General features: G+C 37.5%; 2 protein-coding genes and 1 long non-coding RNA gene across 8 annotated transcripts in view; 2 read left to right on the top strand and 1 right to left on the bottom strand.

The window, feature by feature from the left end:
• Positions 1–611, top strand: part of BNIP2 (BCL2 interacting protein 2) — a 42,020-nt gene extending 41,409 nt beyond the window's left edge. For 4 of the 6 annotated variants that reach the window (XM_087427957.1, XM_087427933.1, XM_087427929.1 and 1 more), the window contains one exon: positions 491–611. Coding sequence is in view for 2 of the 6 variants with exons in the window: in XM_087427940.1 (XP_087284066.1) it covers positions 491–509 (19 nt within the window). In the remaining 4 variants the exon portion in view is untranslated. The remainder of the gene's footprint in view (positions 1–490) is intronic. The other 2 variants (XM_087427940.1, XM_087427937.1) reach the window with 1 other exon arrangement.
• GTF2A2 (general transcription factor IIA subunit 2) lies at positions 491–9,459 on the top strand. Its single transcript, XM_004421640.3, has 4 exons — positions 491–611; positions 1,421–1,525; positions 6,490–6,616; positions 9,150–9,459. The coding sequence occupies exons 1-4, from the start codon at positions 540–542 to the stop codon at positions 9,173–9,175; spliced, it is 330 nt and encodes a 109-aa protein (XP_004421697.1). The 5' UTR covers positions 491–539; the 3' UTR covers positions 9,176–9,459.
• LOC147917569 (uncharacterized) lies at positions 4,861–12,563 on the bottom strand. Its single transcript, XR_015550906.1, has 4 exons — positions 11,814–12,563; positions 8,412–8,524; positions 7,230–7,273; positions 4,861–5,958 (listed from the first exon to the last, which is right to left on the bottom strand). It is a non-coding gene; the product is annotated as an uncharacterized LOC147917569 (long non-coding RNA).
• Positions 12,564–20,140: the final 7,577 nt, after the last annotated feature.

Below are 20,140 nucleotides of genomic sequence, written 5' to 3'. Positions count from 1 at the left end.
CACAGTTCTTATTCTCTTGAATTTAACTTTTTTGTATGTCTGTTACCCTGTCTAGAGTATAAATTTTTTATGGTCAGGAGAGTATATTTATTCATCTTCCTCCCCCTGGTACCTATACAGTGCTGTCTTCTTGGTAGGCACTCTATAAATATCGAATTTTAAGAGAACAAGAAAAAAGGGGAAGGCATGCAAGTGTAAGCTGAAGATTGTCTGGATCAGTGACTTGGCAGTAAGTGGAAAGGAATGGTACAGGGTAAATTCTAGACTAGATCAAAAGGCAAACCTTTGAAAGAAATGGTCAAGATACACATTTTAGTAAATATAATATCTATACTTTGTATAAACGTGTATAAATGTATGTCAAAATAACAATTATGTAGTAATTTGCAGTTACTAAGAGTTCTGATAGTATATATTAGAATAGATGAAGTAGACTATATTACATACATGGTTTATAATTTTTTTTAATACTTTTATATTAAATTTTCAGGACATCAATGCAAGCCTGAATAAGAAAAACAATTTCTTCCTCCTAAGCCATGGCATATCAGTTATACAGAAATACCACTTTGGGAAACAGTCTTCAGGAGAGTCTCGATGAGCTCATACAGGTGGGAGACTAAAAATCAACATTTTAATTTAGATGGGGCCATAATAATTCTTGTTATATCCCATCTCCCAGGCAAAGAGATATGAGGTTAATTATCTTAGACTGTTTGACCCAGCAAGTCAGTGTTCAGGTGAATAACTTCTGATTCCTGTGCATTATACTGTCCTGACTACAGGGCATAAAACAATGATTGAATGATATGGTTGAATATATCTAAATTTTCAAAGATTTTTGTTAACATAAAAATTGAGATTGTTCATTTTCTCCTGTTTATAAAAAGGCATATTCCATGTAGCTTTAAGATAATTTTGGACAATTTAATAAAGTCTTTTGAGATTTAAATTAGAATTTGAATTTATATTTCAGTTTTAAGAGAATAACCTTTTTATATAAACCTCTCATCTAAGAACATTATTTCTGTTTGTTTTCATGTATTTTATGAGCTTTGATAAAGTTTTTTTTTTTAATATATTATTGTCCTGTGTTTTTTATTTAAAAGAAACTTGGTTCCTTCAATTTATTGAATGCCTCTCTCCAGACACTGTGAAGAAATAATAGACAAAATTTTGTCCTGGCTTGTAACATCACTGCATGTTTTCTTTTCAAAATTATGTTTGTGTCAAGATAGTGCAAGAAAATATTGTCCGGCTTTGCTTCTTAATTGTCAGTTATGGCAAAGAAGAATAAGGAATTCTAGTTTAGAGGCTCTGGTTAACCTCAGTTAAATTTTAGATGATAATTCATATGTTTTGTTTATTTTCTCTTTAATGTTCTTCCCTAGGAGGATTTATGACCTTTACTTTTTCTCAGTCTCAACAGATCACCCCCCAACTTGCCCTTCAGGTTCTACTTCAGTTTGATAAGGCTATAAATTCAGCACTGGCTCAGAGGGTCAGGAACAGAGTCAATTTCAGGGTAAGGATATTTTCCTAAATCTAGAAGCCTGCACCAACGGTTGTTAGAACAGTGCTTTTTAGAACCCCTACATATTTATTAATCATAAAAGGAAGAGATGGCTTGATCAAATTTTGGAACTTGTTTTATAATAACTAAATTATACTTTACTTGTAAATAACCTATATACTAAATTCATCCACTTAATATGAGATACAAAGTTGTTTTTAGATTTTTATTCCGTTTCACAACTCAACCTATGTATGTTTGGCTACCTTCCCTGAAGAGTTACTGAGATTCCAAACGCCTAAAACATTATCTGCAGGATTGAAGGTAAGTGACAGAGTAATCCCTAAGGTTCACTTATGTTTTTCAAACTCTGACCTTCACCCGTTCTGGGAAATACAGAGTTATTTCTAGAAACTTCATGTTGCCTCCCACCTACTGTTAGGTAACATGGCTTATAAAGACCTGAACTGGTGGTAATAACAGTCTATTCTGGTAGCTTGTTCTCATTTGAGTCATCTATACTTTGAACAGTAATCCTAAACTGAACAAAATTATCTTTCTCAATTTGATGGTAAATTCAGATTAAAAGGCCCAATGAAAGTATCATGGTGAATGGAAATGATTCTACCAGATTATGATATTGATGTAGATATATAAGATAGTGTATGATATTTGGCTATTTTATTCATCTAATATTTATGCTTATGTTATAAGGCATAACCATAAAGTAGAAATTAAAAGGTTGAAATATATGAAAAGAACATACAAGTTAATTTACATTTAAGAGAACTTGAGTGTTTGGGGGTATTGGTTTTTGTTCATGATGAAAAACACAAAAGAAAAATTTATCATTTATTCAATGAACATTTCAGCACCTGTTACATACCAGACATTGTTCTGGATGTTGGGTATACAGAGGAGAACAAGACAGACAAGGCCCCGTTTGACTTATATTTTAGTGAAGCGATAAAATCTGCATGTATTGTATATTCATATAAATAAGTCTCTTAGTTTCACAAGCCTAAAAGTTATCTGGAGTAAAATGTATCTTTAAAACTATAAAATTTTATCACTGGATTCTTGAAATTCTTTTTTTTAATTTTATTTATTTACTTATTTTTTCCCCCAAAGCCACAGTAGATTGTTGTATGTCATAGTTGCACATCCTTCTAGTTGCTGTATGTGGGATGCGGCCTCAGCATGGCCAGAGAAGCAGTGCTTCACTGCACACCCGGGATCCGAACCCAGGCTGCCAGCAGCAGAGTGCACGCACTTAACCACTAAGCCACAGGGCCGGCCCGATTCTTGAATTTTTAACAGTAATGATTCTGACAAAATTAGTTTGCTTTTGTTTTTGTATAAATAAATGTAGAAATCTGCCCAGTTTGTTATTCAAAACATGATCCTTTCATTCTAAGTTGATCCATGCTAACACATAAACTTTTGCCCATGTAGAAAATTTGTTTGACTACTTATCAGACTCAGTAGGGTTCACAAGGCCTGAATAGTCTTCTAGTTGTATTATGGTAGGCTTCTAGTTTTTGGATCTGTTTAGGCAAAGTTAAAGTAATTTGACTTTTGCATTTCTCTTACATAGTGTTTTGTAAATTTGTCTATTTTCCAAAAGCTATAAGATCTGGTTTTTGACCAGATCTGACTTTTCATTCCTACTGCAGCTGCTCAGGCTTTCATTAACCCCCACCTCCACCCCCACCGTTACAGCAAATTTGATCAATTTTAAGTCCAGAACGTTTGCAAATAGCCTTCTGTTTAGCTTGGTGTGGCATATGGCAAAGACAAAAGAAATAATATATTGGTAATATCTAATTTTCACAGCCATATTGCCAGATCACATTTAAATCTGTATTGTTTACTGACCTAGCGATAAGAGCAAGGACCCACTGAAAGAACAGAGTAATCTTATGTAACAGGCTAAATTGTTTGTCTTAAATCCTCATGAATTTCATATAACTGAGATCATTTAATAGAATGTTATAGGAAAAAAACATTCTTAAGAGAGCTAAGGTTTTGATAATTTATATTTTGACATTTATTACTAAAACAGTCAAAGTATATTTACCAAGGACCTTGAACTGAATTAATTTTTAGGGAGAGGATTCAGATTGAACTAGTACATATAACTAGTCTTTTAAAGAGCCATTGTGTGCTTTTGAGAGAATTTATCTGGCAGGTGCGAGTAATGATAAACATTATAATACTAAACTTCAAACAGTAATTAAGCAAGCATTAAAAGATTTAATGGTCAAGAAAAATAGCCCTTCTGTTGACACTGACAATTTCCTTTTCCCTGTCTGTTCTTTGATGTTTCTACAATGAACGTGTATTATATAACTTTTTTTTTTGAATTTATTTTTATTGTGGTAACATTGGTAGATTAGCCCTGAGCTAACATCTGTGCCAATCTTCCTCTATGTTGTATATAGGTCACCACCACAGCATGGCTGACAAGTAGTTTAGGTCCACACCTGGGATCCAAACCCGTGCCGCCACAGTGGAGCGCAACAAACTTAACCACTATGCCATGGGGCCGGCCCCTATATAACTTTTTAACATGTTATTTTAACTTTAAAAAAGTGTTGCCCGTGGGGCTGGCCCAGTGGCATAGTGGTTAAGTTCGCAGGCTCCGCTTTGGTGGCCTGGGGTTTGCAGGTTCAGATCCCGGGCGCAGACCTCTGCACCACTCATCAGGCCATGATGTGGTGGCATCCCACATACAAAAAGTAGAGGAAGATTGGCATGGATGTTAGCTCAGGGAGTCTTCCTCAAGCAGAAAGAGGAAGATTGGCAACAGATGTTAGCTCAGGGCCAATCTTCCTCACCAAAAATAAAAAAAAAACGTGTTGCCCAGTTAAAAAAAATTAGAGGGTTGGAGCCGGCCCCGTGGCGTGACGCTTAAGTGCACGTGCTTCGCTACTGGCGGCCCAGGTTCGGATCCTGGGCGCGCACCGACACACTGCTTGTCGGGCCATGCTCAGGTGGCGTCTCACATAGAGTAACTAGAAGGATGTGCAACTATGACATACAACTATCTACTGGGGCTTTGGGGAGAAAAAGGGAAAAAAAAAAAAAGAGGAAGATTGGCAATAGATGTTAGCTCAGGGCCAGTCTTCCTCAGCAAAAAGAGGAGGATTGGCATGGATGTTAGCTCAGGGCTGATCTTCCTCACAAAAAAAAAAAAAAAATTAGGTTTGTTGAAGAGTTTGGCCAAATGACTGTTAAAATCAGTTACTTGACCAAAGCTAAATATTATCATTTAGAAGGAACTTTTCGAATATGAAGAATAAATCCAAAATTTTATTTGGAAAAAATATTTTTTGAGTCCCTATATTTGAGATACTAAATAGAGTCTAACTTTCCAGCGAAGAAGATATTTAAATAACTAAAAATTAAAGACAGTAACGATTAAGTTTATTAAACAATTCTAAAAAGATTATATTTAAACACAAGAAGAGATTAGGTAATAATACAAGTTTTTTTAACATTTGTTGGTTCAAAAGTTATCTAATATGGTCTCATGTTAATTGTCAATTTGTTTTAATCTAAATATTGGAAAGCATTTAATAATTTTTAGTATATAAAATTAACAGCTTTCAGTCAAGTTTTGTAGCATTTTACTTTCACAATAAAACAATACAATTTCAATATACATTTGAAAGTGACTGTTCACATACTAACCATACATAAATCCCAGTGACATGCCTTGTTCAAATGACTGACACAGCTACCACCAATTGGATATGACAGTAACCTACATGCTCATAGGCTCGTTGATGACACACAAGTTGAGGGATGCCAGAAATGAACATTGAGGTTGGCATTTGTCTGTTTAGCTTTCCAAAGGCTCAGACTGTAGCCAGGAGCAAATCTAATTTTTAAATTTATTTTTTTTACATGTACAATTCTTGGTCCTTTTTATCACTTACCAGTATGTCATCCACTGTTATACAGTGTATTTACTTGTTTTAATGACCTCCCCTGGTAACCTAAGCTCACTGATGACAGGGACGATATTTCCATTGCTTAGCATTGTATCCTCAGAGTCTAGCGTAGTCTAACAAATAGTAATTATTCGTATTTACTAAATTCACTAATACATTCATAGCCATCTTAGTTTCCCTAATCATTCTCACTAGATAGACTATTTAGATAGAATCCAATTTTTGCTATTATAAGTATTACAAGTACAAGTTTTGCTATTACAATTTTTGCTATTACACTCTTAGAAGTAACAGTGCAGGGAACATTTTTGTGCTGAATGCTTTTTTTCTGAATTGAAGGTTTTAGGCATACAAGTGTCTTACCGAATACTAAATTTCGTATGTGAATATGCATGTACGTGTATCTCAGGTTTTGATTGTATTCTGTTGGTGTCTATCCTTGTACTTTCACCACACTCTTTTAATGTTCAGTACATATTCCTGCTCCTAAAAAAAAAACACATTAATTAGAAGAATGTCAGTTGCATGGGACAATAATGTTGTAGACTTAGTAGCTAATACAGTAATTCATCTGAGCTAAGTACAGGATTAAAATGGAATGTTGCTAGGAAATCCCTGCTTTTGTACAAGTTCAGAGAATTAACATACACCCTAAAATGTTGCTTTAAAATAGTGTTTACGTAAAAATTCTAATGAACTTGCATAATTTAGCCACATGAGGGCAGTAGAAATTCAAATTTCCATTAAGCTTTCCTTCAGATTTCAGGTAAATAATTTGCAGACTCTTACGGTGCTGAAAATAGTCTGCTAAAATATTTTTTAATGCTTTCCTTAGCAAATTTATCTAGTTTCTTTTTAAGTGATTGATAGGATGAAAATTAAGAAAAATCTTAAGCAAGCTAAGTAGTAAATAATCATACTGTTTTAAGAATTATATACTTGGTAGCTGAGTTCTCTTGAAAAATATGAGGGGAAAAAATGAGTTTTCATGGTATGTCTGAATGTTTTGTCTTAAAGGGCTCTCTAAATACATACAGATTCTGCGATAATGTGTGGACTTTTGTATTGAATGATGTTGAATTCAGAGAGGTGACAGAACTCATTAAAGTGGATAAAGTGAAAATTGTAGCCTGTGATGGTAAAAGTAAGTATTTATCTAATTAATGTGAAAGCAAAGCTACTTGAAATCTTGAATTCTGTTGGTGTCTGTTTTTATGAGTCTTTAGAAAATCTTCATCTGAAATTAACGGGGAAGATGGCCAATGATCCACTCCCAGATAGAGACCTGGCTTCTACCTCAGCTAGACTCTGAATTCCAGATCTTAAATAGTCCTCTTACTGACTTTAGGTATAAACATTTCATATGACATGTAGACTTAACTTCCAACAGATTGAGTTTGTGTGGGGAAAAAAATAAGCAAATTAAAAAACTTTTCTTCCCTATTTCAGTTGCAAACTTGAAGTATTTATCAGGCTTTTCACAACCACCTTTTTCTTTAAGGAAGTTTATCGTATGGTTTCTCTGTTGCTGGATACCTGTACATTTTATATTTTGAAAGTGATTATTTAAAAGAACCTTATCACTCATAATGGTAAATATCCATTCCCCTGATTGTTACCTCTGTGCAGGTGTGTTTTCACAGCAGACCTAGGAACTTGTTCAGGTCCTTAAGTGTTTCAAAAACTATACATCTCAGTTTTCTGTTCCTTGATTACTTATTTCCTTTTTGCTAATTGTATGTTAAACATATACTTACTTTTACTCTATGATCTGAACCATTTGTGTTTAAAGCAGCTATTCCTGAAATGAATAGAGAATACTGTTACTCTCCCAGAAGGGGAGTTTTGAAAAGTAAGAGAAGAAAATGGAGAAAGTAATACCCTAACATTTCTCAGGTTATGGGTTGGATTTTTGTTTTTTTATATATATTTTGGGTTTCGAAAGAAAGAATCTAATCACTGGAAAACGTAGAGAAGACAGAAAAGCACACAGAAGAAAAACATCATTTGTAACACCATCTGTAGATAACATCACTTTTAATATTTTATTGTATAACCTTCTAGTCTTTACTTAGGTATATATTTTACAGTAATATATGTATGCATATATACACATTTCCAAATATATCATTTTTTACACATAAATCATTAACTGTTTTTTTAAACATGATTTTTAATAGCTGCATAAAATTATACCTTCAGCCCTTTTTAAAGAAATAGTCTCTTTCAGATGTCAGAAAGTCTCTGAAACTAGCAACGTTACAATGACTTCTACCTTTTGGAAGGTTAACTAGGAATAATCATTCTAAGAACTTTAAGCATAGATGACTTTTTAACATAGTCATTACATACTTTGTTCCTTGCTCTGACAACAGAAAAGATCCATGTTATTTTATAGTTCCTGGATCACAAGATAACATTTCTATATGTCAGATAATGTATACTTTCATATTTTTCTTATAGTTTAGGCTAGTAGCATCCTCATAACCCTTAGGTTTTTAAGTTTTTACTAGACTGTAGAATTTAGGCATTAATTTATAACTCTTAGACCTCTATCAAAATGAGTTAATCATGTATACCAGTACTGTTCAGGAAAACTTTTATATTAATGGAAATGTTTTCTGTCTGCACTGGAAATATGTTAGGGCAACTGAGAAATTTAATGTTTTAAATTTATCAGTTAACTTTAATTAACTTAAATAGCCACATATGTCTAGCCAGTGGCTACCATACTGGACAGCACAGATGTAAACTAGGAGAGTGTCAGTTTCAATCATTTGAAACATAGCTAAGAACCAAAGAGTCCATGCAAACATATGTATTATTACTTATAGGAGCTTCTGTCCCGTGGTCCTTAGAGTTTATTACTCTAGCTTAAAGATAGAAGATTATCTGTTTTTTCAAATTTCAGTGGATGAAAAGTGGCAAATCAGCCTCACCTATTGCATTGTCTTCTGAGGAGCTTGCTCCACTTACAGCACAGTGTAGTAATTGATCTTCAAAGAAAAATTGTTGAGTATTCAAGAAAAGCTTAGATTGTGTCCCATGTACTCTATGTCAGCAGAAAAGAATACAGTCTTAGAAAATTTTTTTCCAAAATTAAAATATAAATGGTTTGGAATTTAGAGGTAGAAGTTTAAGTAATTAAGAAAATACCATTCTTTAGTGAGCAGATAAATGCAGTGCTACTATCAAATAAGCCCATTTTTTTCTAGAAGTCAGCTTTCTGAAATAAAGTTGAGTTCCTCATATGGATGAAGAGAAAAAGTGATTTTGGCTAGAATTTCGGTCTGTTTCTCACCAGCAATTAAATACATTTCTTTTCTGATTGTACATTACAGTTGTTTATGGTTTAATATTTTGTGACAGTAGAAGACCTGAAAAAAATATATGCTTATATAGCAGTTATAGGAACCAAATGTAGTATAACTACGTTTTTCTCTAGCATAAATATGGAGCTAAGCATTACCTTTTTACCTCTGCCTTAAAAGGAAAGTTATTTAAGTTCTCAAGGTTTTTCCACCATCAGCTTCCCTCTTCAACCTTGCCTCGTCGTCTTCCCCACCTCTCAAACCACCACTGTCATTAGTTCCTATTTTATTTTTTAAAAGATATTCTTAAAATATTTAAAATTAAGTTGCTCCGTGAATTTACTCTTTTTCTCGTCTATTTCCTAGATACTGGCTCCAATACTACAGAATGAATGGGAAAAAAAAAATGGCTTCTTTATGCCATCTTCTGTTATTCAGCGCTTTTTGAAGAGAAGCATAGAAGAGACTTTTTTTTATTTATTCTAGCATTGCAGAAATGACTACACTGTGCTATACTATCAATCAGAGAATTCAGTAGAAAAAAGCTTATAACTCTGTAGCCTCTCACATTACCTTTACTATACAGCATGAAGAAACAACTTTTTTTTAATGACAAATCAAACAAACATTGTTGCCTTCCTAAGAACATTCTTTAATAAACTCATTTTAAAACTCAGTGTGAGTAATAACTGGTAGAGCTATTAAGCTACAGTATGAAGATACTAGATAAGCATTTTGAAAGAGCACCATGTTCCTTGCAAAGGAAATTAGAAAACGCATTCATTTCAGTAAAGTCAAGTTAGTTTTATCAGTTGTAGCAGGGGCAAAACCAGATTCTGGATTGGAATTTTACTTAGAAAATCTGTTTTTTTAAAAGTTCAAAACCAAGGGTAATTATGGGTGTGAAAAACCTAAGTACAACTCAACCAGAAAAAGTTAAGTTAGATAATCTTGGGGCTGGCCCACGGCCTAGTGGTTAAGTTCAGTGCACTCCACTTTGGCAGCCCTAGTTCGGTTCCCGGGTGCAGACCCACTCCACTCTTCAGCAGCCATACTGTGTCGGCAGCCCACATACAAAATAGAGGAAGATTAGCACAGATGTTAGCTCAGGGTGAATCTTCCTCAAGCAAAAACTGGAGGATCAGCAATGGATGTTAGCTCAGGGTGACTCTTCCTCAGCAAGAAAAAAAAAATTTTAAAAAAAGCCAAAACAAACCAAAAACCATGTTTCCAACAACATGGTCTCCACATGTAAATGATTTCTTGAACTGGCCATATTGCAAAAGTTTCATACATTCTTAAATTATCTACGTCTTACCAGTTATTAGACCTTCAATACAAAGTCCTACTAAATGTATGCCATATATTTGTGTACTTGAAGGAAAAAAGTTTCCCTTGTTTGTCAGTCTCAGAATATATAATAAAGAATGTGGCATTCCTAAAATATCACAGAGGGAGAATGTCAGGCACCAGGTAATTGAGTAACTGGAATTTAGCAGCTGACTCGAGATGAATTAAGACCAACTATTTTTAATAAGAACCTGGCCCTGTTTACCATTTAGTAAGAGGAGGCTTTTGACAGCCCCATCCTGTAGTCAACTCCAATTCAATCCTAGTGCACTGTGCTGAAGCTACCACATAGGCATGAAAAATCTCCTTTTTCTCTCTCAGAGGTAATAGAGTTGGCAGTAATCTTCAGCAAAATAGCTGTTCATAAACTTATTAAAATGTTAAACAGGGGCCGTGGCTTAGGGGTTAACTGCGCGTGCTCCGCTGCTGGCAGCCGGGGTTCGGATCCCGGGCACGCACCAGCTCACCGCTTCTCCGGCCATGCTGAGGCCGCGTCCCACATACAGCAACTAGAAGGATGTACAGCTATGACATACAACTATCCACTGGGGCTTTGGGGGGGTGGGGGGAGATAGATAGATAAATAAATAAATGGCAAAGGAATTTAAAAAAAAATGTTAAAGAGTTCTTTATATTGTACAGTCCCTACATCTTCAGCTGTAGAAGCATGTTATGTAATAAGTGTCATCATTTGTAAGCAACCAGTGCTCAAGTCGGATCTATTTAGCAGCACAGAAATGAGACTTTCTGTTTGTAAAATAATAGCCAACATAACTAGCTTATGGGTGAGACCAAGTGCTACACGTTACATATATTCTCCTGGATAATCCTCACAACAAGCCTGGAAGATCTTTCTCCCCTTTTTACAGATTAAGAAATTGAAATTTAACCTCTCTAAATTACTAAAAGTTATATAATTAAGATTTTTCTTAATTGCAATTAGTCAAAATCAAGGCCTTTTTACTTTGGAGGTTCAACACAGTGGTTAAGAGACACATTGATAGTAAACTTAAAATGGCTGTAGAAATTTCTATTTCTTAAGGAGTAAGTTATGGTTTAAACTTTTTTCCTGTTAACAGTCACTGAGATCTTACAGAAAGGAGTATAGGGCTGGAGTTGTAGACCTGTTTGGGAATTTAAAATCCTATAAATGATGTCGATAGATTGTGCTTGCAAAAGAGTCAAGCAGCATATTGACCCTAGGTGAGGAGTTTCTTGAAAGATATGGTTGACTGGCTTGACCTACTAATTGGAGTAATAATGACTTAAGCCATTCTCTGGGTGCTCCTGCAGTGTTACCTCAGCATGTCAGCATAGTCCTCGACACTCACGTTAACACTAACTTTCATCCTTGCAGCCCATTCTGTGTAATCTGTTCTAGTGTTCTCTTCCTAACCATCCCTACCAACCATCACATAGTCTGTTCCAGTTAGGATTGAGAAAGAAACAAAGTCAGATCTAAGATTTCTCTTTTGTCTTTGGTTCTGCTGTTCCCTCCATTTCTCATGCCTTTCCTTTCAGAATCAAAATTCTATGCATCCTTCAAAACCTCAACCCAGTTGTATCTCTGAGTGTAACCCATATTGTCTCTTCTCTCCTGACCTCTTACAAAGCAGTTGTTTAGGTACATGAAAAACATATCAAAGGACAGGAAGAACTGGGGTGGGCTCCAGTACTCACTCAGGTCCGCATCCAGGTAACCGATGTGGAATGCCTAGGGGTTATGCTGCATTCCATCAGTCGAAACGAGTTCTTGTACTTAGGTTAGCCGCCATACACACCTCTGCTTTTGCCGGGGTGGGAGTGCAGAAGTCATAGCCTGACGTCTCCTGTCGGCTCTAATTACCTGCATCCACATCACACGGCTGACACTGGCATCGCGGTGTAGGTGTTCTAATCTTCCCGTAGGGAGAACTCGGGCCTTACTGGAATTACAGAAAGGGGTCACAGCAAGAGCTCACACCACTTTGTGCTCTCCCACCTGGCCACAGGCTCCAGTGATAATAAGCATACTTGCCTATTAATGTGGAATAAGAAAAAAATCCATTAATTCTACTGTCAGGACTAAAAGCTGGGCTTTTGTGATAATGTAGAGTCATTACTAAATGCTGTTTTAACACCCAAATAGTAGACAAAGAATAGCCTCTTTGGGTTTAATGCCAGGCTGGTCTTGTTTGGCTTGTTTATGGTGATCTATCTTCAGCTAATTTGGGGGGAAAGTGAGTATTTGATCTCTTGGTAGACATCACATTTGGAAACCAAGTGTTTGGCAACACAGAAACAGAAGAACACAGAGGGGAGCCCAACGCCTAGGTTCCTCCCTAACACCTAGTTCATGTTATGCTAAGGTGATAGCTCACTTCCTGAGAGAGGTTTTTTTTTTTATCTGAATTCTTTTAGGCAGTTAAGGGGGAGGTAACAAAACTTTGAGTCTTTTTTTTCCTTAAAAATAATCAGCCTGAAATAATCCTCATGTTTAAGAGACACATTTTGTGGCGGCAAATTTTGTTCCCCTTCAGTACAGTCTATGATGTTCACACAATGATGAAATCGCCTGATGATGTATTTCTTTTTTTTTTTTTTTTGTGAGGAAGATCAGCCCTGAGCTAACATCCATGCTAATCCTCCTCTTTTTGCTGAGGAAGACTGGCTCTGAGCTAACATCTATTACCAATCATCCTCCTTTTTTTCCCCCGAAAGCCCCAGTAGATAGTTGTATGTCATAGCTGCACATCCTTCTAGTTGCTGTATGTGGGACGCGGCCTCAGCATGGCCGGAGAAGCGGTGCATTGGTGCGCGCCCGGGATCCGAACCCGGGCTGCCAGTAGTGGAGCGCACGCACTTAACTGCTAAGCCACGGGGCCGGCCCTGATGATGTATTTCTCAGAATGTATCCCTGTCATTAAGTGACACATGACTGTGTCTGGTAAGGGGTTAACATCCAAAATATATGAAGAACTCATACAACTCAAAAAAATCTGATTAAAAAATTGGCAAAGGATCTGAAGAGACATTTTTCCAGAGAAGACACACAGATGGCCAACAGGTACATGAAAAGGTGCTCAACATCACTAATCATCAGGGAAATGCAAATCAAAACCACAATGAGATATCACCCTCACCTGTTAGAATAGCTATTATGAAAAAGACAAGAAATAACATGTTGGCGGGGATGTGGAGAAAAGGGAATGCTTGTGCACTGTTGGTGGGAATGTAATTTGGTACAGGTACTATTGAAAACAGTTTGGAGGTTCCTCAGAAAATGAAAAATAGAGCTACCATATGACCCAGCAATTCCACTTCTGGGTATATACCCAAAAGAATGGAAAGCAGAGACTCAAAGAAATACTTGTACACCCATGTTCATAGCAGCATTATTCACGATAGCCACAAGGTGGAAGCAACCCAACTCTATCAAAGGATGAATGCATAAACAAAATGTTACATATACATACAATGGAATATCATTCAACCTTAAAAAGAAAAAAAGTTCTGACATCCTACAACATGGATGAACCCTGAGGACATTATGGTAAGTGAAATAAGCACAAATATTGTATGGTTCCACTTATATGAGGTACTTAGAGCAGTCAACTTTATAGAGACTGAAAGTAGAAAGGTGGTTGCCAGGGGCTGGGAGGATGAGTTGTTGTTGTTTAATGGGTATAGGCATACCTTGTTTTATCGTGCTTCATTTTATTGCGCTTTGCCTTACTGTGCTTTGCAGATACTGTGTTTTTTACAAGACCCTCTACCAGCAAAAAGATTACCACTCACTGAAGGCTCAGGTGATGGTTAGCGTTTTTTAGCATTAAGTATTTTTTAACTAAGGTATGTACATTTTTTAGACATAATGCTATTGCACACTTACTAGACCACAGTATAGCGTAAACATAGCTTTTATATGCACTGGGAAACCAAAAAACTCGTGTGACTTGCTATATTGTGATACTCACTTTATTGCGGTGGTCTGGAACCGAACTCAGCATCTCCAAGGTATGCCTGTATGTAGTTTTGGCTTTGCAAGATGAAACAGTTCTGAAGGGCCGGCTCCGTGGCTCGGCGGTTAAGTGCGCGCGCTCTGATGCTGGCGGCCCGAGTTCGGATCCCAGGCACGCCTTTCCCAGGCACGCCCCAAGGCACCACTTCTCCGTCCAACCCGAGGCCGAGTCCCACGTACAGCAACTAGCAGGATGTGAACCTATGACATACAACTATCTACTGGGGCTTTGGGGGGAAAAAATGAATAAATAAAATCTTTAAAAAAAAAAAGAAACAGTTCTGAAGATTTGTTGCACAACCATGTGAACAACAATGAACTGTACACTTAAAAAATTGTTAAGATAAATTTAATGTTATGCATATCTTACCACAATGTTTTAAAAATCTTTAAAAAAAAAAAAAATGCTGAGGGAAAAATCTGCTGTCTTCTCCCTGCCTATCCCAGATCTGTCTGTTCTCCTCAAGCCCCACCACTTCTACGAAGCTTTCTCTCACCCTTTCTATTTCCAGTGTTTCTCAGCCTTCCCTGAACTCCTGTTTCACCCTACTTAGTATTGAATTACTTACCTGTCTTCACACTTGATCTGTAGGACTCTTGAAGAAAAGAACTGTGTCTTCAGCCTGTGGGCCCCTACAGTGCCTACCTTAGAGGAGGTGTATCAGTCAGTGTCCAATCAGGGAAATAGAAACCACCACCTAAGTTTTTCAAACAGAAGGAATTTTTTTTTTAATTTTTTTTTTATTTTATTTATTTTTTCCCCCAAAGCCCCAGTAGATAGCTGTATGTCATAGCTGGACATCCTTCTAGTTGCTGTATGTGGGACGCGGCCTCAGCATGGCCCGAGAAGCGGTGCGTCAGTGCGCGCCCGGGATCCGAACCCCGGGCCGCCAGCAGCGGAGTTCGCGCACCTAACCGCTAAGCCACGGGGCCGGCCCAAACAGAAGGAATTTAACATGGGGAGTTTGTTAGAAAAGTGTTCAGAGGGCTGGAGGAGCAAAAGAAGAAAGGTAAGTGTATCTAAATAGTAACTAAGGAAGCAGCTAACATCCCTACTGCTGGAGGGAGCAAAAGAAAACAGTACGACCCAGAGTCCACAGTCACTACACCGCCGAGGCTGCTGCTACTGAACCAAGCTGGCCGGTCAGCAGTCAGTTGGCCTACACTAGCCGGCCATCACTGCCACTGTGCTGTCGCTGTCAATGCTGCTGCCGCCACTGCGCCTACTGTCGCTTTTGCTGCTCTCTCGGCCATTGCTTGTGACGCTACCAGAAGGCATAAGAAAAATGGTTTCTCCCTTCCTCTCACCTTCCAGTATCCCAGTAGCGCCTCTCAAAGGCAGAACTAAACACATCCAGCTGCAGGGAGTCTGGGAAACGGAGCTCGTGGATCTCCTGGCACAGCGGCGCAGAGGGAAATGCAGGCGAGTTCACATGGAGCTGCAAAGCGCAGACAGTGTCCAGCACTCTCCCTGGACTACTCAGTATATACACCCAGCCTCTTGCCAGATTTAAGATTTCCATATAACAACTGACTATCTCCTGTACAAAATATGCTTAATCTCTCCCCCAAAAGAAAGACGCCACGTCCCACCAGTCACTATGAACATCTGCACCATGTTAACTCCTCTTCTAGTTAAGTTAACCCGCCTGGGTATTTTGTAATCTTAAGACTAAATTGTCAAGTTACTCACACCGAAACTTTGTCTATATAACGATAGAAGGGGAAGTGATTAACACATAAAAATATGTATATAAGAAAGAAAGAAGCAGCTGGCATGGTCCTCATTTTTATAAAGCAAATGGCTATAACTGATCTTTTTTTTCATAGCCCTTATCATTTTCCTGCTGCCCTCGGTCAGCACCTTAGCTGACTGCGGTTCTTTCCCTGGTGAGGAGACCCTAAACTTCACTCCTGAAATATCTAAGTCCTTAGTGAATCTTCCTGTAATGAGTTGCTGTAGCCTTCCACTAACTTTTACAACTGAACGTGGGGACACTAAGGAGGCACTCCACTAGGGACACATTCCTCCCTTGGGACCCAACCAGCAGAGCCCCAAGTTGCAGGTACAGGAAGCAAAAATTCTGTGAGTGGGTTATTAGATGTAATAGAGAAGAATCGTTCTCACTTCCTCCCCTTGATTCCTGGACCCTCTGGTTCAGTGACCACCCATTAGCAAAGAGCATCCCTAATGCCCAAACTGTGGTTTATAAATACCACTCATACTTAAAAAAAAGAAAATTCCTTGGAGAATGGCTGATTAAAGGTAAAGGATAAGAAATATAATAAGCCTGGAAAGTCTTCTTGTATCAGAAAGTAAGGAAGTTATCAAAATTACTGGAGTCATGTCAAAAGGACACAGGAACCAACTTTAAAGGGTTCTCACTAGCTGTAGTAGACTGAATTAATGGCCTCCAAATATATCGGGTCCTAATATCTGGAACATGCAAATGTTTCCTTATATGGCAAAGATTTTGCAATTATGATTAAGGATGTTGAGATGGGGAGAGTATAGGATAATCAGGGTGCATCCTAAATGCAATCACATGTATCTCTATAAGAGGGACACAGAAGGAGATTTGATACACAGAAGAGAAAGCAATGTAACCATGGAGGTAGAGATTGGAGTGATACAGCTACAAGCCAAGGAATGCTGGCAGCCACTGGAAGCTAGTGGAGGCAAGGAACAGTCTCCCCTAGAGCCTCGAGTCAGAGTGTGGCCCTGCCAACACCTCGATTTTGGCCAGTGAAACTGATTTTGGTCTTCTGGCCTCCAGAACTGTGAAACAATAAATTTCTGTGGTCTTAAGCCACCAAGTTTGTGATCATTTGGTACAGCAGCTATAGGAAAATAGCACAGGAGCCAAAGATGGGACATTTTAAGCATCATCACAATAATAATTGCAGTGAATCACAGCATAGAAACTATGTTTTTAAACAATTCGTGAGTTCAAAATGATACTGCTTCTACACACACACACTCATTTGTCACTAGGTAACAAATTCATTGTTCTGAAAACTGACATATAAAGGTAAATGACTGTACTTCAGAGTAACAATACAGTTGATAAGGAAGTTTTGCTTTATAGAAAAATTCAAATAAAGAAGGATTTGTAGAATTAGGATATCACCATTTTGCAATCCATTATGAAATAACAGACCCAGGCAATGATCATCAATGGCTACTAAAACGATTAGGTGAAAAGGTAATGGGAAATTTATAATCAGGCTGACTACTTCCAAACCCCACAGTTCACTCCCAACATTAAAAAGAACGGACATGTACCTCGTGATATAATGCAATAGATACCAACTATGAAATTTTCTTGACAAAAATTCAAACCTGAATCTGATCAAGCTTCTGGATCTAAGTACCAGTTTACAAGAAATATTGGGGACAGAGGAATATGTTAAATGATACTGCTAGGATCCTATTAGCAGAATCCAAAATATGGGGAACTGTAGAAAAAACAGACCTAACTTCTTCAACAAATAAATTGCCAAAACAAAAAGGGTGGAGGGAGAAATCTATAATTAGTAGAAATTTAAAAGATTTATGAACCCAATGGGTCCTGATTCAAATAACCCAACTATAAAACATAATTATGAAAAAAACCATAATTTTGACACAGCAGGGAAAATTAAAAACATTTGGCATTTGATTAAATTAAGGGATTGTTACTATTTTAGGTATGGTATAGTTGGTTGTGTTCAAAAAATATCAATTACTTGAGAGATACATAGTGAAGAATAAATGAATGAAATAATATGATATTTGGGATTTACTTCAAAATAGTTGGGGTGGGAAAGTTAGTGAGAGTGTAGATAAAACAAGATTAGTCAGGAGTTGATAATTGTTGAAGCTGGATGATGGGAGTTTCATTATGCCATTCTGTCTACTTTTACATATGTTTGAAGATTTCCATATTAAAAATTTCTTTTATTTTATTTTTTTTTTTTTAAAGATTTTATTTATTTATTTTTCCCCCAAAGCCCCAGTACATAGTTGTCTGTCATAGCTGCACATCCTTCTAGTTGCTGTATGTGGGACGCGGCCTCAGCATGGCTGGAGGAGTGGTGCCTCGGTGCGCACCCGGGATCCGAACCCGGGCCGCGGGCAGCGGAGCGCACGCACTTAACCGCTAAGCCACGGGGCCGGCCCTAAAAATTTCTTTTAAAACTATCCAGTATAGATCCTCATTGCTTCCAGATAAAGTCCATACTCCTTGACAGAAGCAGAACACCAGGTTTTCTGCAATCTGGCCATCATCCAGGCTCATCTTCACCTGCCCTCATTCCCAGCTGCCTCCTCTTTAGCTACAAGGAGCCACATTCAGTTCTCTGAACATACCCCATATTGTCATACATTTGGTAATCCCATTTGCCTGCCTGGCAAACCCTTTATCACTTTCATTATTTGGTGAACTCCACGGCCCAGTTCAAATGTCACTGTTTCTGTAAAACTTTAATAGTTTCCTTGAAACAGAAGTAATCCCTCACTTCAAAGCAATCCCAACATGTCGTGCACAAGACACTCCACTGTACCCCATCACATGATCCCAGCATCATCCCCTCCTCTCCCACCTTACTCTGATTAAATTCCAGGGGCCATCATTATGATCACTCCCTTGCACATAATCTCAACTCTTTTGTCCCTTTCTCATACTTGCTTGAATAAATTACAAATCTGGGTAAGGCCACTCTCTTCCTACTCTATGCCTGTACCGTTGCACCTGAGTGTGGATGAGTGGCTGAGTTCTTTTTAAACTCAATTTCCCTAATGTCAATGAGTCCTCAGTGCTGCCTATCATATTTTTCTCCTTAAGTCTGGCTTATTTTCCAATTTCCAATCTGAAACAATTATTTATACCTTCTCCTCTTTCCAAACCTCCAATATCTCCTCCCCCATCCTCATCTCATAAAATCATCTTGCTGTTTATTTCACTGAACAAAATAAAGGTAATCAAAAGAAAACTTCTACGATATCCAAATGGCTAATAAGCATATGAAAAGCTACTTAACATCATCAGTCATCAGGAAATGCTAATTAAAACTACAATCTGATATAACTACCACCCACCAGAATGTTTACAATGACAAAGACAGTAATACAGGCATACATTGCTACAGGAATACGTCATTAGGTGATTTCATCATTGTGGGAATATTATAGAGTGTACTTACACAAACCTAGATGGTATACCCTACTACACATCTAGGCCAAATGTTTCTAATCTTATGGGACCACCATCGTATATGCAGTCTGTCATTGACCGAAACATTGTTATGCAATGCCTGACTGTATTGGCAAAGAAGTGCAGCAAAGGGAACTCGCACACCTTGCTAGTGGGAGTTAAATTGGTAGATCATGTTGTAAAACTATGTGACAGTATTCACTAAAGGTAAACATATGTCCACCTTATGGCCCAGTAATTTCACTTCTAAATACACACCCAACTGAAATGTATACACATGTTCCCTATAAAACATGTTCAAGAAGGTTCATAGGAGCACAATTCATAATAGACAAAATCTGGAAACAACCCAAATTTTCATCAACAATAGAATGGATAAACTATGGTGTATCGGTATAATGGAATATCACGTAGCAGTGAAAATCACTAACTACTGCTACACGCAACAACATAGATGAAACTCAAGGTTGAGTTTAAGGAGCCATAAACAAAAGAGAACACGGCATTTATAAAAAATTCAAAAACAGGCAAAATAATCTATGGTGTTAGGACTGCAGTTATCTTTGCAGCAGCTCAGGTAGTAATTGGAAAAGGACACGGCCACTCCAGGTTGCTGGTAATGATCTGTTTCTTGATCTGGGTTCTAGTTGCACAGGTGTGTTCACTTGGTAAAAACTAAGTTATTTGGGGGGGAATTTTTGTATTTTTCTATGTATATATTATACCTCAGATAAAACATTTAAAAAGAGAAAGAACTCCACAAACTCCCACCACCACGTTGACCCATCTGTGTACATCTGAGCCCACCCACC

This window comes from Ceratotherium simum, chromosome 3 (assembly GCF_057802395.1).
Source record: "Ceratotherium simum simum isolate JZ-2026a chromosome 3, ASM5780239v1, whole genome shotgun sequence".
Classification (NCBI taxonomy): Eukaryota; Metazoa; Chordata; class Mammalia; order Perissodactyla; family Rhinocerotidae; genus Ceratotherium; species Ceratotherium simum.
The sequence above is the reverse complement of the archived record's forward strand: the minus strand, read 5'-3'. Positions and strand labels throughout refer to the sequence as shown.

Coding starts and splice junctions, on each gene's coding strand:
- GTF2A2 (XM_004421640.3), top strand. CDS start 540: ATGGCATATCAGTTATACAGAAATACCACTTTGGGAAACAGTCTTCAG. Junction 612..1,420: donor GTCTCGATGAGCTCATACAG/GTGGGAGACTAA, acceptor ACTTTTTCTCAG/TCTCAACAGATCACCCCCCA. Junction 6,617..9,149: donor TGTAGCCTGTGATGGTAAAA/GTAAGTATTTAT, acceptor TCTATTTCCTAG/ATACTGGCTCCAATACTACA.